This window comes from Battus philenor, unplaced genomic scaffold (genome assembly GCF_028537555.1).
Source record: "Battus philenor isolate CCGP_79_NKW_IND1 unplaced genomic scaffold, ilBatPhil1.0.hap1 SCAF_18, whole genome shotgun sequence".
Classification (NCBI taxonomy): Eukaryota; Metazoa; Arthropoda; class Insecta; order Lepidoptera; family Papilionidae; genus Battus; species Battus philenor.
In genome coordinates, this window is record NW_027181680.1 from 12,455,231 (window position 1) to 12,472,947 (window position 17,717).

The 17,717-nt window shown below is 34.8% G+C and overlaps 1 protein-coding gene across 6 annotated transcripts in view; it reads right to left on the reverse strand.

Moving 5' to 3' along the window:
- Positions 1-17,717, reverse strand: part of lap (like-AP180) — an 80,959-nt gene that overhangs the window by 27,890 nt on the left and 35,352 nt on the right. For all 6 annotated transcript variants that reach the window (XM_068763779.1, XM_068763784.1, XM_068763781.1 and 3 more), the window contains exon 3: positions 12,503-12,578. In XM_068763779.1, coding sequence (XP_068619880.1) covers positions 12,503-12,578 — 76 coding nt within the window. The remainder of the gene's footprint in view (positions 1-12,502; positions 12,579-17,717) is intronic.

Here is a 17,717-nt window from a genome sequence, read left to right on the forward strand (position 1 = left end):
TAATAGGAAATGTATCAGATCATAAAGAAATTTCTTCGTTTTTTACACCGAATCAGTAAATTTACTTTAAAATCAAATAACCTTTTATTGTGTTGAAAAGAGTATCATACATGGTGATTTATTATATTTTGTATCATACACCCTATTTAAAAATCAATGACATCACAAATAATAATATAATATACAACATACTAAATAAAATCGATTTCAAATTTCGAATTAAAATTATTTATTATCTACTATCTTTTTCTTTAGACTTTGTACTGTCACTGGCCTGACGTATTTCAATAGAAAAAAATATGTTAAATATTTCGGAATGATCGGTTTATACATGGTGATTTATTATAGGTGTAAAAGCTTTGTCAAATAATATTTCATATACCCTATTTAAAAATCATTGACATCACAAATAATAATATAATATACAACATACTAAATAAAATCGATTTCAAATTTCGAATTAAAATTATTTATTATCTACTATCTGTCTCTTTAGACTCAGTACTGTCACTGGCCTGTATTTAAAAAAAATATAAAATATTTCAGAGTGATCAGTTTATACACGATGCTTGGAAAAAGGTATAAAACAAAAACAGACAAATGAACTATTTATTCACCCCTTTAGAGCTGTTACACCTATAACCAATCATGTATTACATTTAATTATACTTTGAAATGTCGCCGCATTTTATAAATGTTACGTAATATCAAGTTTAATGGAACGTGAAAAATATTTTGTAGAGTTGCATTCAAAATGTTTATACTTGGGAAGAAAGTGCAGCGTTTCGTCTAGATATTTACATTTACTAAGTCACGAATATTCTTTAAATTATTTCTAATAGTCGTGTATTTAAACCACTCATAAGTGATTTAAGCATGCTATTAAACATTTATTCACATTATTATACACTTATAATAATTTTTTATCCGTGTACGTTATAAGAATCGCCTAATAGCTCATTTTCTTTGAAAGTTTAATTAAATTAATCTTTTCTATACATTGTTCACCTCAAAATTATATATATAGAAAATTATAGATATCTATACCATAATCGCCACGCATGGCACGCTAGTTGGCGATTGCAGTGTGGTATTATATATGGTACGATGAGGACGCTGCTATGGTAATTCTGTATAATTAATGCGCAAAGTGAAAATTATATAAAATTGTATAACGGGAATCTATCCCGTGACTTACGCTTGCAAGTTTCAGTACTATGCCGCAGGGCTATATGCAGTATATTACAGTACGCAGAGGACGTCGCTGCCAACAGTGGCCAGCAGTGGCAATTCTTATTTATGTATTTATATATATATATATATATACATTACATACATACATATTTATTATTTCCGACAGTTATTGTTTTGCTCACATTTTTGCATGACACGGTGTTTACAAAGTTTCTTAATCTATTTTAACGAAATTAAAAAGTCCCTGTCTCACACGAGATAGGGGAACGAGAGGTCCCCAACAGCGGGGACCATTTAAAAAAATCTATTTTAACGACGCCCAAACATTTTCTCATCCCTGCTACATATTGGCATCCTCGGATTGTGCGCCAGTATCTGTGCGGCGGTTGTCTTGTTCACCGCATCTATGAACCTTGCGATCGCATCCGAGTCTCGTCCGTGCAACACACGCACTAGTACGTGTGACGTAATATTGCTACCGCCGCATGATAGACACTGTTATACAGTACGAAGGGCTTCTTTAAAGTAATAACATAAACATATCTTTTTGCTCACGTTTTTGCATGTTACATTGTTTACTAAGTCTCTTGACCTATTTAAATATTGCACAAGTGTGAATTATGTAAGACTATATGCGGGGAATCGACCGAGAATGGTCTGTAGGGATTTCTCGAGGAGTTGGGTTGGCTTGCGACGCAAATTCATCGCAGTGCCTTTTACAGGTGCAATTAACCAATACGGTGTCTGCCAAACCATGACAATAAAAATCAAATTAAAACTGAAATATTATGTATTCAAATAGACTAAATGTAAATTATCAATTACTTCAAAGGTTTGACGGTACTTCAGCTCTGAACAACTGCTTAATCTTTACACTGCCCTAGTTCGATCCTGCATGGAGTACTGCAGTCACCTCTTGGGAGGTGCTGCCAAATATCATCTGGAAGCTTTGGACTCAGTCGACCGAAGAACCCGTAGGTTAATTAACAACGAAAAGCTCTCAAATAGCAGACTGCACACTCTTGAGCATCGTCGTCGAGTTGCCAGCTTATCGGTTTTTTATAGGATACACTTTGGAGAGTGCTCGAAGGCTGTTTTCAAACTGATTGAGCCATCTCCATTCCTTTATCGGACTACTAGGCGCAGGCAAGTTTCATCCATACGTTGTTGGCATACCCAAAAGTCGAACTAAACGGTTTTAGGTGAGAGTCGCCAAGATTTGGAACTACCTGCTTGGGTCTATTTTTCCTGATAACTTGAACTCTGGAGCCTTTAAGAGTAGAGTGATCAGGTTTCTTTTGAATGGGCGTGTACCACTTTCGTCTTCATCTACACTTTCCATCAGGTGAGATGGAAGACAAACGCCTATTCCATTACAACTAAGACTGTCATAAGCGCTTTCGAATCGTCAATCAATGTCAAATGTCGAGATTGTTGTTCCTACAGGAAGCTGCCGCCGCCTCGACGGAAAATGAGTAGGTTTTACAACTGCATCACCTGCCTTGAGTCAGGTAGTTCAAGTTCGAGCAGGGGAGCATTCACTTAATTATTATAACATATATTATAAGTTCTCATGTTAGAGATGGTGGAAGTAAATGCTGCAACAAAAAGTCTCAACTTTCAGGCAGGTTTACTGAATCTTGGTAACGGAGGACCTAACTTTGAGGACAGTATAATTGATTAACAAGATATAAAAAGGATCCTGTATGTCCTCAGTGGCAAGAACTTTTAAAAAGCCAAGTACGTATTACATTTAGCGAACATATGTACAAATATGTAACAGACTGACGTCAAAACAATATTAAAATATCAATTATTGCCGTCACAGTAATGGCGAGTGAAAGTGACTTTGTTTTTTTTTTTAACGGAAACGATAAGTAGAGACCAATGCACGGTTGTCGCGAGTAAAAACAATTACAATGTCTTTATTGACTTTGTTACTGCTTTGGTTTTCCTTATCGCGGACTATAAAAATCATTTCACAATGCAACTCGGAGTCGAGCGCTTTAAACGCTTGGACGGTATTAAATGACCAGTTAAGACTGTATATTTTGGGCGCCAATACACGACAATGTTAGATTGATGCAAGCCGCTTCCAACAGGTCCTATTGGAAATCCATGTAGCAGATCTCTATATAGTGTTAATACCTCTATCGACTCAGTAATTTTTCTCATAGGACATACAGTGTAATCAAAGCCCTAGACGACTCAGGTCATTGTACTATTATCGATAACTCGCTAATCTATTTATTTTATTGCATTAAATTAATAATTAATATTTAATGTTTGATTAGGAGCAAATGACAATAATACTTCTTTATAACTACGTCGTCAACATATTCAAGTTTCCAAGGAAAAACTGTATCAGAAATTTATTTATTTATTTTAAATAGACGCCTACTTCCAAGGCACTGGTCTTCCTCAAACATCGCCACGATGTTCGGATTAGCATTGTCGGAAAACAAGCGACTTGCCACGACTATAACTAAGTTTTACAAAAATTTATTATCCAAAGCTATTACGATAATAAACAATAAAAAAAACTCCGATTTTTTAATACAGTGGCAAGGAAAGAGGAGAAAAACAATATTGACTTGTGCCTTCAAAAAGTACCTGTCAATTCTTATTTCAAAAAATCACAAAATTCATTGTACATTATTCTAGTTAGTAGACAGTCGTTGTCATAATTTTCGAGAAGTTTTTAAATATTTGCAATCTATGGGTTCCAATACGCCTTGTAAATTTTTTCCATAATTTTCTGGCTAAAAATGACGGAGATGGACAAAGTACAAACAAGATTAGAAAGAATATACGATATAAGTAAAAACTTTACTGCTATTCAGCATGCTAGGAACAGATACAATTATGTTTTTATAAATATTTTCACTGCTTTACGTAGCCAAAATAAGATTCTGAGCGCGGCTTGTATAACCAATATTTAGTTTTTCGTAACTACAAGTTGCATTATCGAACTTGTCATTCTACTCGGTGGGAGCAGCGATATCACCACTATATTACGGTACCCGGCGATGAATATTACACATCGACCTTTGGAAAGAGACAATCGGCTAAACTCTGTCGCACGAAATACGACTGACAAAACGTCACATAGGTAGTATGGGTTTAAAGTCCACGGACCCCTCCGTTCCGTGAACTCATACCGACGAAGCTGTAAAAGCCGCAAGGTTAACAGCAAACACTTCAACAGAAACAGTACAGTACAGGTAGTATGGGACAGAGATAGTGCTCTACGAAGCCGAAATTTGTTGTCTCTTTCCATAAATCGATGTGTAATATTTATCGCCGGGTATTGCATAACATATTGTTTCAGACGGCAGGTACATAATATAATATGTTATGTACGATTATAAACACTGAAGAGGTCGACGGTAATTGAATCCGCAATAGAGTACAGGGCCGCTGCCATTAATAGGAAGCAGGGGTCTTCGGCCTGCGGTTGACCTGTAATAGGTTCCGTGACCTTAAGGTCTAGCATTAACTAATTCTATTGTTACCTATGAATAGTTTTATTGAATATACACAATAGAAAAGTGTATATTTTCAAGGATTTCGCATTAAATACAATAGAATATTATTCGAAGCTATTTAAACTATTTACCCCACATTTAACACAATATATAGTAGGGATGAAGTGGTCGTACGAAACATTATTTTTAAAAAAGGACATTATTAGGGTAGCGTTTAAAAAGATTAGGATATTTAGTAAACAAAAAAAAATTCAAATCTTTATCGGTAATGCCTGTGCCATTACCCTTCTATTATCTACATTTTTATCTTATTTTTATTTTCACATTTGTGTGTCTCTCTAATAAGAGAGACAAAGTAACGAATCTATTCTATTGAATAGATTCGTTACTTTGCGGAAGTCCATCTTAAGTAAGAGAAGGACTAATATGTAGCTACTTCCGCTATGTAGCAGTAGTCGTGCAATAAAGTACCGCCCGCCAGCCCGTGGCGGCTAACCTTTGTCCTGAGGATGCCCCGTGGAGGGGTGAAACACGTGTCGAGTGATTTAACGGTGGTAGTTGTGTAATTCGCATTGTTTGCCGCATGCGCATTTATCAGCGGGCTGGCGGGCGGTGCACTTTATTGCACGACTACTGCTACATAGCGAAAGTAGCTATATTTTAGTCCTTTTCTTACTTTGTGTCTCAGCTGTTAAAATTTGAAGATAACGCTTGATTAAACCCGACAGGTTTTTATCTAGTGACCATTTTAACAAATTTCTGTTGTAATAGAGTAAAGTCGTCTATTCACTTTGTATGTGGACACCCTACACCGCGCCTGCCAGTCAGTGATCACCTCCCCAGAAGCTTTAGACCTGCCTTCAGACACTTCAACTTCGTCTACGGATTATCCCTAGTATTCATAGAAGATAACACATCTTAGGACAGATATGTTCACCTCCAGGCTATTTAAATGCTTCAATTTAATTAAATATTTAAATTTTCTTCTTGAAAAGTTCTTCTCAGATCCGAGGTCTCTATCTACCATACAGTCTCATCTTGAGGTCAATGAGGTGTGATTAATCCAATGTTAAATAAAAAATTGATGATATCCACATGTTTATGAACACGTCATAATTATCTTCAAGTAACAATAAATACAAAGTAAACATCGATATTAAAACAATCTGAACTATAAAATCGATTTAATTGAATAACATAATATATAATATAGTACTGAATCAGCTGTTTCATTGCAGGGGCGCAGGTCAACGACCTCAGGTCATTGGGGTACGAACCAAGCTGACACGGTTCCATTGCGGCGCCATGTTTTTGGCAGTCGTCAGCGAGACGGTGTGGCAACACTATTATTACATAATTTACATAAGAATCTTACCGTTGCGTCAGAATATCTATGCGAAATATTTTTATGACAACATATATGTTAAAAGGACTTATCATATAATTTAAAAGGACGTTAGCTTCTTAAAGAAAAGGACATGGGGTAGATACATCACAATCGTCGCCCTTGGTAGGAGGATTGATCGTATCGTAGTGTGATATTATGGTTAGCAAAGATAAAGATACAAATGCACTTACTAAGCATTCGAACTTATAACACAACTCATACTAAGCAAGAAAAGGACCAATATACCGATTAGTGCCAAACACAGAGTGTAACAGTGTAACATTACTCCTGAGGATGTCATGTTGAGTGTTTTTACGGTGGCAGTTGTGTAATTCGCATTGTTTGCCGCATACGCATTTATCAGCGAGCTGGCGGGCGGGTGCACTTTGTTGCACGACTACCACTGCATGTGCGGAAGTGGCTAAATATTGGTCCTTTTCTTGCTTAGGATGGACTTCCGTAAGGTAACGCCTGATTCCATTAAACAACTCATATTGACTGTAATTTTTTTTTTAAAATCTATTATACATTGAAATTTGTGAGCAGCGACAATCCTATATAATCATTGCAGTTTGAATTACATAAGACTGTATCCCTAGTATCGAAAACGTGATTTACTTTAGTAAATCTGTTCTCCACCACTGCTCATACCTTTCTAGGGTCCATAAAATTAACAACTTCTTAGTAGCCAACCGACACTTTTATATCATGTAATAAAATCAAAATTTTTCTTCAAACAAAGCTTATAAAAATATTCCTATGAAATTGCCAGCAGAATATTATGGAATAAGTTTCTCCTTTGGTTATTATACATTTATTCTTATTTTCGCAAAACTTTCTATAACTACCGTATTCCCATTCCCATCGCCAACCGGCCAAACGTGGCGATTATGGTACATCCCACCATAGCTTGTTTTTGGTGAGAGTCGTCTAGATCTGGAACGACCTGCCTGAGTCTGTTTTTCCTGATGAGTTGAACTCTGGAGCCTTTAAGAGTAGAGTGATCAAGTTTCTTTTGGATGGGCGTGTACCACCTTCGTCTTCATCTACACTCTCCATCAAGTGAGATGGAAGATAAACGCCTTTTCCATTATATTAATTAAAAAAATAGATATCTTTGGGGAACGCCTATGTCTTCCAGTGGTCGATCTATGGACTGAAACACTGACATATATTTTCAGTTATAGAAAACTAAACTAATTTCGATTGTAGATAAAATATATTAATTAACTAATATCTGTCAAATTGAGTTTCGACATTTTTTTTTAACGTAAATGATATAAGTGGATTAAAAATCAAACAAATCGAATTGTAACTAACAAAGTTTTTATCAACACAAAAAGCGTTGAATGACGTAGATAAAATCACTGGACAATGACACAGGCCCTGATGTAATCAGCTGTTGTCCGGAGACAGGATGCATACCGCAATGGTTCAACCGACTGATACCATCGTGGTACGGCATAAGTTTTAACAAAAATTTTAATTGTTAAATATTACATCTACACAATATTGGACATGCTATTTAAAAAGCGAGCGCATCTAAGATATCATCAATATTATTCACATCGTAAGGCTCACTGCTAAACATAAGCTTCCTTCATATATTTTCAATAGGACCGGTTTGAAGAACGTATATTTAATGGAATCAGGCGTTATTACGGAAGTCCATCCTAAGTAAGAAAAGGACCAATATTTAGCCACTTCCGCACATGCAGTGGTAGTCGTGCAATAAAGTGCACCGCCCGCCAGTCCGCTGACAAATGCGCATGCGGCAAACAATGCGAACTACATAACTGCCACCGTCAAATTACTCAACACGTGTTTCACCCCTCCACGGGGCATCTTCAGGAGTTATGTTATACCGATTAGTGCCAACTCTGTGTTTGGAACTGAAGTACGTATTGCTTGCACGGTATTACTTTAAGTTATTTAAACTTAATCTATTATGAAATTTTAATTGAATTGAAGCTATTGAAACTTATGATACTATGATCGCACCAACTAACCTGATGATAGCAATATGGAGTAGGGATGAAGTGATCGCACGAAACGTAATCTTAAAAACTGGACATTCTTAGTGCGTCGTTAAAATAGATTAAGAGACTTAGTAAACACTGTAACTAATAAAAACGTGAGCAAAAAAGTCTTTTTTTTTAAACCTAAACGTAAAAAGAAAGACACGGACACTAAAGTCTGTGGAATTTATATCCTTATACTAATTAAAAAAAAAATTTCCACAATATCGCAAGATCTCAACTGCTCGACATGAACCTTCCACTATATCACCGGTTTAAAGCATTAAAATCTTTTAAAGCTTCATCCAGCGTCTTGAGATGATCTTTATAAAGTCGTCTGTCCACTTTGATGGTGAACATCCAACGCTGCACTTCCGTACTAATGTTTCTACTCCAGAACCTCAAGGCGATATGTTATGATTTATGTGGACTCTTCACTGCCTCGTCTACTTGGTAATCCAATGGACTATGCCCCTTACTTTATTTCGTCCATGCATCTCTCCTCAATCCTGATTCGACTTCACTAAGTTTATGGCTCATTGAGAGATAGCTAGTCAATGAGGTCCCCACTATTTCCACCAAAGGTGTCAAAAGACACCTTTTAAAATTTCAACTTGAAAATATATTTTATTCTCTGTTAATGTTTCGGCCCATCGTTTAGTAATAGGGGGACCGGAAAGTAATTTCGTAAGTTAAATTCACACGACTACATTTTAAACAAGTTTTTATTTCTGATCAAACAATATATTCACCTTCGATATCACTTTCTGAAACGATATTACTTTCTGATCCCCCTAATAAATGTTAAATTTATTCTCAATCCTGCTCTGTATACGTGCATATTATGCCATATTTCTATAATGTCTTTCGACACCTAAACGATTTTATAACATTGTCCAATTTTAAATCATATTACACTTAAATTCCAACAATTCGCAAATCCGTAGCGACAACAACACTGAATTCTTCGGTATAATTTTTTATACGGTTGTAGTTTACAATATTGCCATTTTTCAAAAGTTAAAACAATTTTACGAAGCTGTTTTAAATTCTCGTATTCACTTCGCAATGTCTTTATTCCATATATACAGTCGTGTTAAATATAAAAAAGAGAACATGTTTCAACATCTTTATAGTTATTTGCATCCTAACGCAAAGGTGTCAAAAGAAACCTTTGGTCAAAGTAGGTATACACAAAATCCTGATAGACATAGTGTTAAGTCGATTTACGGAATACATTAATATAAATGACACTATAAAATTGATACAACTTTAAATTTTACATAGTAAATCAATCTGACAGTTTTACCAAAACTATTTGGCGTTGAAGCCTTCAGTTGGCAGACGTCGAAATACACGAGACGCCGGGCAGGCGCCTTGGCTTTAATGTCCTTTGTATATAGAACGAGGAATGTCTATTAAGGATAATTTATTAATGCCTTATACAGGATGGTTGGTTATATGGATGAATGAATAGCTCATATAATACCAACTAATGTATGGTATACTCCATCCAATTTGATATCTTTCTTCTGTCTAGTTTGTTTTATGGATGTCAGATATGGCGTTACACTCAAGGTAAAAATATTTTAAGAATCAAGAAGATACATAGGGCAGAAACTATCAGAAATAAAAGTAAAATAACCAATGCTTTAAAATTAACACTTTGTCAGCACGTTTCGTAAAAATTTATTCGCTTGTCACCGGTCGTTTTCGACATTATCGGGAAATTATGAAATGTAAAGTTTTAATCAACTCATCGCTAGTTCTCATGCGTTCTCAACCCTGTTCCCTTACTTTCATGAAATTTCGAAGATATACATACGTAAATTAATACAATATTGTTTGTTTTATATATTTATTTATTTCCATTCTCTTTTGTATTCAGTATTATTCTTCCGTCCATGGCCATCATATGCGCACGACACCACTGTGGTGTCGCCGGACGGCATAGTATTAAAATAGCAATGCGCTGGTCATATCTTTAAGATTTAAGACAAGTGGACCCTAAAAGACTGACTTGTTAGAAAGGAGCATCAGGAATAATGTTGGCAGACCAGAAAAATATTGGGCTGATGATGTTGTCGCAATCGCAGGGGACGATCGCTAAAAACAGAGAATTCTGTAAAATGAACGAGGAAGCCTTCACTCAGACGAAAACCACACCAAAGAAAAAACTAACCATACTGTAAGAGATAGGTCATTGAGTAAGAGTACGAAAATTAAAAAAAAAATTGGTTTTTTGATTTTCTTCTGGCTTCTTCCTACGCTCTGTTCTTTGCTTCATTCGGCTTTTATATTTAGCCGCTATATCTATCCACTTTGCGTAGTGCAACTCGTGGGTAAGTGAGGCATATCTATAAATTTTGCATAGTACAACTAGTGGGTAAATGAGCCCGCACAGGTCTGCGTGTGGTACTGTGCGAGTGAAACAACTCTAGGGATTTAAGTTTGACGTACTATTAGTTGATTGGGCGATCCCTATAATACTAACATCAGACTAATAAGTTAATTGTACGAAGACAACTTATTACCATTTAAAATGCAAAGTACGTTGATGTGGAAATATAAACATGGCTTAATAATAATAATACCGTACTACTATATTATCATAAATAACATTATGATAATATAGTAAACCTTGCCTTTTCAAAATTCGGATTACACCAATACCTCACTTTGCGTCGTGGTTACGTTCCAAAAAAACACGATGCAAATTGAAACGCCGCAAAATTAATTAAGATTTTCTATAGCAAACCATGCAAAAAGATAGGTTCCAGGGTCACGAAAATACTACTTTTTAAAAAGAAAATTAAACAAAGTAAAAATTTAAAAAACTAATTAATATAACTCTGCCAATAAATAAATTGGAATATTTTTTTATATTATTATTTAATATTCTTTTTTTGTAACAAGAAACAGCACGTAAAAATTTAAATAATTTGATTATTCTCTTTTAAAAAAACCACAACACACTACGTAATTGAAACTGAACTCTAAAATTAGCAAAACAAAGTGAAAATAAAACTGCATTCAAATTGCGTTGATTTTTAGTTTTAAGGGAATCCCCGAGTTTTGATGGCATGGCGCAATTAGAAATAAAAGTGTTGCCATCTTTTAGAAAATAAGAAAATTTAAAAAAAAAATTAAAGACTCACCTCGAACCTAAAACATCGCAACCACGAAAATCTAACGACGCACAGTGAAAATTAGTACTAATTAAGCAGCGACGCAACTTAGAAAAAAACACAAAGCGAAACGACGCAAAGCAAGGTATTGGTGTACTATAAAATCAATTATTTTTTACTAATTGTTCTTAACTTTGCATTGCCAGAATTTATTGGCCTGTCACATTTAGATAGGAAAACAATAATGACACATATCAGAGTGATCGGTCAATTTATTCAAGCTTATATACGTAAATAGAAGATTAAACCTTTTTGCTGACAAATGAACTATATATTCACCCCCTTTAAAGCTGTTTCATCTATAACAAATCCCTGTATGATTTTTGATATTAATCTTTAAAAATGTTGTGGTATAAAAAGCTAGTTTTATTTAAATTTTATTATCGCTAATAGATAACAATCGAAGGGTTAAATATATAACCCTTTCACTGGTTATATATTTGGAATTGTTATTTCAGTACAATATTTAGTAACGATAAGATTTCATGTATACAATTGATTGCGGAAAGGCACGCGGCAACCCTAACGAAACTTCCGTTTGCGACCCTTACCATAAATTCTCACGGCCTTGTCATACTCGACAAGGAAATTGCATTATCATTACATCACCCTTTGTAAGTTTAAATTGGCGTGGGTATTTACAATTTTCTATTCTAGTGTCGTACAATTGAATACGAGAAAAGTGATAAATCCCGGCTTCGCGCGATTCACACAGTCCGATGATAAAGTATAATAAACGAACATTTTAATAGCTCTTTTGTTTCGAGGATTGTTAAATATTTGGTTGGCTCAGTAACCACATTTTGATGAAAGTATGTTATGTATATATTTATAGGTATTTATCCTTTGCGGACGATATTTTCACTCGGGTTAGGGGGCAAATCGAAGCGATCTTCGCGAATGTGTCGGGCACGTTATAGGTACAATAAAATTTCTAAAAGGACGTCAACAGTTGATCGCCTATCGCGCGCCGCAGAGGCGCCTTCCGACCGCAAAGGGTTAAAATACTTATTGAAAAATTATCATCTTATTATAAAAACACATCTCTTAACAAAGAAACATCTCGAACAAAACTCGAAGATATTTCACAGAAACAAATAGTAGGTTCCTATCATCATAAACTTCGCATCCTATATTACATCCTCGAGCAGAGGATGTTTCTGTTAACAATTCGATTAGCATCAGGATTTTAATCTTCACATAGGCGACGACTTATGTGATACATACCTTGGACCCCGCTCTTGTCTAAGAAATTACTTAGTTGAAACGTTGAATTACTCGAAGCTAGGTACTGTGTGAACCTCTGAAAAAGAAAAACAATCATTACTTAAACAGTAAAGACATTTATTTCTCAAAAACATATACAGTTGTCGAGGTTAAAAAAACCCTCCCCTACCCCCATCTCGCCGCGCATACCTTAGGCGCGGTACAGCTGTTTCGGTGCAAAGAAGAAAAAATTATAACTATCTACAACGATCTCATAATTTCTGTATATAAATTTTTAACTCGATTTTTAATGGCTAGTATGATGTTATTCCTGACATGTGCATACTGTATTTATAAAAGTATTTTGTGCCAATATACAATTTGATGTACGAAATATAATCATAATTATATCAGCTGATATACCGGCCAATTCAAAGCATAGGCCAGGCCTCCCTGCCCTCCTGCAAAGATCATCGTGATGGCCGGACATGCGCTGCCCGCATCTGGCTACTTCCGGCGACCATAACCACGTCGTCGGTCAAAATATACAATCAGGTACTATCAACCTCATAGACAAATAATCTATGAGTTAGATGTAGGGTACATAATATCCAGAAATTCTTATATCTCGACAGTGGAGTATAGAATCACACTCTGTATTTGGCACTAATAGGTGTAACATAACTCCTGAAGATGCCCCGTGGAGGGGTGAAACACATGTTAAGTAACTTTGCGGTGGCGATTGTGTGATTCACATTGTTTGCCGCATACGCATTCATCAGCGGGCTGGCGGGCGGTACACTTTGTTGTACGACTACCACTGCATGTGCGGAAGTGGCTAAATATTGGTCCTTTTCTTACTTTGATATTTTTTAACTTTGGAAATTTGACCTGAATGGAAAATCTTTAAAAATTGCCGTGGCACGGAATATGTTAACGAGAAATACAAAACAGTACATGCATAACAATACTTCCGAGAGAGAGAAAAAAAGTAACTACACGATTATTCGTACATCTGTGAAGCCGTAGAAATATCTCTATGCACAAAGCACGCGTGTATAAACCCTCGCTAACATTGCTCAGCAAAACTCGGCGCCATTGTCGTGTTCGGAAACCAAAGACAATTATATTTACTTTTGTTTTTCAATAGAAATTTTGCTATTTTTTTGTACCAAAGTTACACATGAAAATTCTTTCAGTAATTGTAATGTGACAAAGCAATATTCGGTAATAATAAATCAAATCAAACAGATGACTGACAACTCCATATAAAATTCACAATCACTTTCAATTCAAAATTATTAGGTACACACAATACAATTTAAACCATAATATAAATATATGATATAGATATATAAACAAACATAATATAAGTTTATAAACAATAAGCTTTGACCCCTGTTTATTAATGTTTTTACTCGTTCTGTCATTGTTTGACCATAAATCATTAAATGTTTTCAGTGAGATAGTTATAAGGTAGCAATTGTAACTAATTTTATATGTCTATGCTAGTCTATTCTAGTTTGTACTTTCTTACTATTTTTTGTTACTGTTTATCTCCAATAAAGTAAATAAAATAAAAATTTAAAAATTAAACCCGTCAAAAATAAACCAGTGGTATCATATCGTATGATAGATACAGACATTTAACTGCTGTATTTCGTGAGGCTATTCTATCTGTAAATTAGTACCATCCATACATAGCTCTGTTGAAACCAAAGTCAGTGATACCCGTATATGTTAGAAAACATATATGTCGTTGAAAAACCATATAAAGGTTGATTATTTGTTGATGTTTCAGCTTTAAAGGGATGAATGTATGGCGATATATATTCATAGCATTTACCTTCAATGCTTGGTACATCCAATTCGAAAATCAATGATTTTAAAAATAATAAATAATCTTATTCTTTACAGCCAGACATCATTGGCCTATTGTATTGCAATAATAAATTAATGTAGAATATTTCGAGTAATTACTTTTATACGGGATGATTAGAAATAGAAGATTTTTTTAAAATAATTCTATTAATATCTAAGCTCTACATTCCATTTAATGCTTGCACCTGTAACCAATCACCCCGTATAAAATGGTACGTCTAAATAACCTAACGATGTCTAAAAATTTTACTATCACGTTGAGTGCCCCGTCAGTCATCGGTGACTGACACCGAGGTATCCGCGTCAGTCACCGATGACTGACACCGAAGTTTCCGTTTAGATCGCGTCAGTCACCAGTGATTGACAGTATAAAATATGATAATAAATCCAAAAATTTAACATTTTACAGAAAATTATATAGACTACTGAAACAAGGTAAAAATGAAAATGGTTTCTCCTCGCAAGTGTCACAAAATGTTATAACCTATTTGGTCAAATTTCTGCCACTCCGTGCAGCACTTTCTTCATAGCACGATTTAGAAAATCGATCTGCAGAATGTGTCGTTTTTACTGGTCCACAGCAACCTTTCCTTTATTATAGTTCACCATAATTTTAGGTTTCAAATTGTTCCCAGTTTTGCCAGTATTGCGCGCGGCCAGACGGGGAATTCTCTATAAAACCGTGTGGCAATCAACGTGTTAAAAAAAAACCGTAACGTGTTCGACGATACAGGTTTAGATGTCTATCGAAATTCTATCTAATATATAAAATTCTCGTGTCACGGTGTTCGAACTTGAACTCCTCTGAAACTGCTTGACCGATTTTTACCAAATTTTATATGCGTATTTAGTAGGTCTGAGAATCAGCTACTATCTATTTTTCATACCCCTAAGTGATAAGGGTTGTTCACCGTTAAAATTTTTTTTTATTTTTTTGACGAAATTTTTTGTTTTTATTTTTTTATGATACAACATACAAAAATACATACAACCCTAAATTTCCACCCCTCTACGATCAACCCTTATTTATAAATTGAAAGTTAAAAATATTTTTTTTGCAAAACAACGTTTGCGGGATCAGCTAGTCATGTATAATATCTTAGTCTGCAATACATTTAAACTTGTGAATTTCAATTTAGTTGTTCCGATGCTGCAACTTAAAGTTCGAACAAGTAAAGACGATGGACAGACACGTGATTCGATCTCCTTATAAGTTGAGATAACGTGACGCAACACGAGGGCGGGGGTGAATGCAAATATGGCACATTTCAGCGCTCCAATATTGAACAATCATAACGTCTATGTATTCTTCTCACGTGCCACGATCTTTACCGTTGCTCGTATAAAACGAAATAAATTATATTTGTTTTACACTTTATTAATACAGACTTCGTCTTATTTAGGCAGCGTGTAAATGGTTCTTTATGATATACTATTGTGATCATAGAGTTGAAATCGTCATTTAAAAGTCCTGGGCATTAGGAAGGCAGATGATTTTTTTATAGGTTTACAATTGAATCCAATGTCTTTCAACGACCTTAAAAAGGTTTGTTTACTTTGCAGGCGGACATTTTACCTCTTTAAATCTATTTATCTCTCTCTTTCTCCCTCATGTCTCTCCCTCTCTATATTCTATAATCTATGGCCCCCGCTATTGGGGGCCTCTCGTACCTCTAACTTATTGGGATCAGGGACTTTATTATTTAATAAATTTTTCAGTATTTTCTTTATTAATCACTCTCTTTTACGCTCTCTCTCTCTCTCTCTCTATATATATATATATATATATATATATATATATATATATATAATTGCTGTGATCAAAAAGTAAAGTGAAACTGTCATTTAAAAACCGGGCCATTAGGAAGATCATTCTTTTTTATTATATTAGTAGGAATATCTATAACATTTCTCATCATTTCTCAATCAACAAGTCTCGATTGGTGGATGTCATACTGCATTAATCCTTCGCGACATTTTTGCCAAAAACTTGACTGATATCGTTCCGCAACCACCGTATTCGCCTAATTTGGCTCCGTGCGGCGTCTGGCTATTTAAACTCGGAAACCTAATGCTGGGACGCCATTTTGACACACTTCAGAAGATAATAACCTAATCGATGGTCTTGAATGCTATTCTGGAACATGACTATTCAGACTGTTTCGAGAACTGGTAAAAGCTTTGACTAAAATGCCTTTTATCAGACGAAGATAACTTTAAAGGGGATAAAATTGATTTGGAATAAAACATAAAGTGTTTACATTTTATAAACAAATTCAACTTACGTTTTGATCACATTGTAACCTCATAGCTTGAATTGAACAAATCTGTAACCATTACGTCATGGAAATATTTGATTTTTTTATCTATTTTACTGACCTTACATATACTTATGTCGAATGAAATTTTGAGATAATTTTTTTTTGTTTCTACATTTACTTTCCACACTTAAAAGTATACAAACATAGTATTAATAATAAAGTAAGTACATTATATTGAAGTCGTGGTTGTTGTTATAAAAGGGTATACATTTATATGAATGAACATTGTACTCTTTTATAATTAACTACTATAAAAGAGTAATATTTACATTGGTTCAAATCAAACATAAAATATTAATTATCAATTTAATGCAATGAAATAAATAGCTTAGTGCGATATTGATAATAGTACAATGACCTGGGTCGTTTAGGGCTTAGATAACACTGTCTATTCTACGAGAAAAATTACTATATAGGCCTGCTCCATAGATTTACAATAGGATATAGGTAGCGGTCTATATCTAGTGTCTTCTGACGTCTTCAACGACAAAAAAAGCGGTTATTTTAATATTACAAACGTACAATTTTATTTATTTGTATATATTAAACTTTAGTCTGATCTATATGTGTTTTTACATATATAATATTAAATTTTTGTATGAATACTAGCAGTGCTATAGCAATTGCAGTAAACACTCGGCTTATTAACACTTTTTCGTAGATGGCACGGATTTTTGTTTATTGAGAAAATTCAAAGTAAATCGAAAAGTACTTTGTTTATACGAATGAAACTTTATATTATACTTATTGTATCTAATAGATTCAGGCGTTACCGTGCGGAAGTCCATCCTATGTATGAAAGGGACTGATATATAGCTACTTCCGCTATGTAGCAGTAGTCTGGCAATGAAGTACACCGCCCGCCAGCCCGCTGATAAATGCGCATGCTGTAAACAATGCGAAACACAACTACCACCGTAAATAAATTCAACACGAGTTTCACCCCTCTACGGGGCATCCTCAGGAGTAATGTTACACCGACCAGTGCCAATCACCGAGTCAACGTTGTTGACTTTGTTGCCGAGTCAACGTGA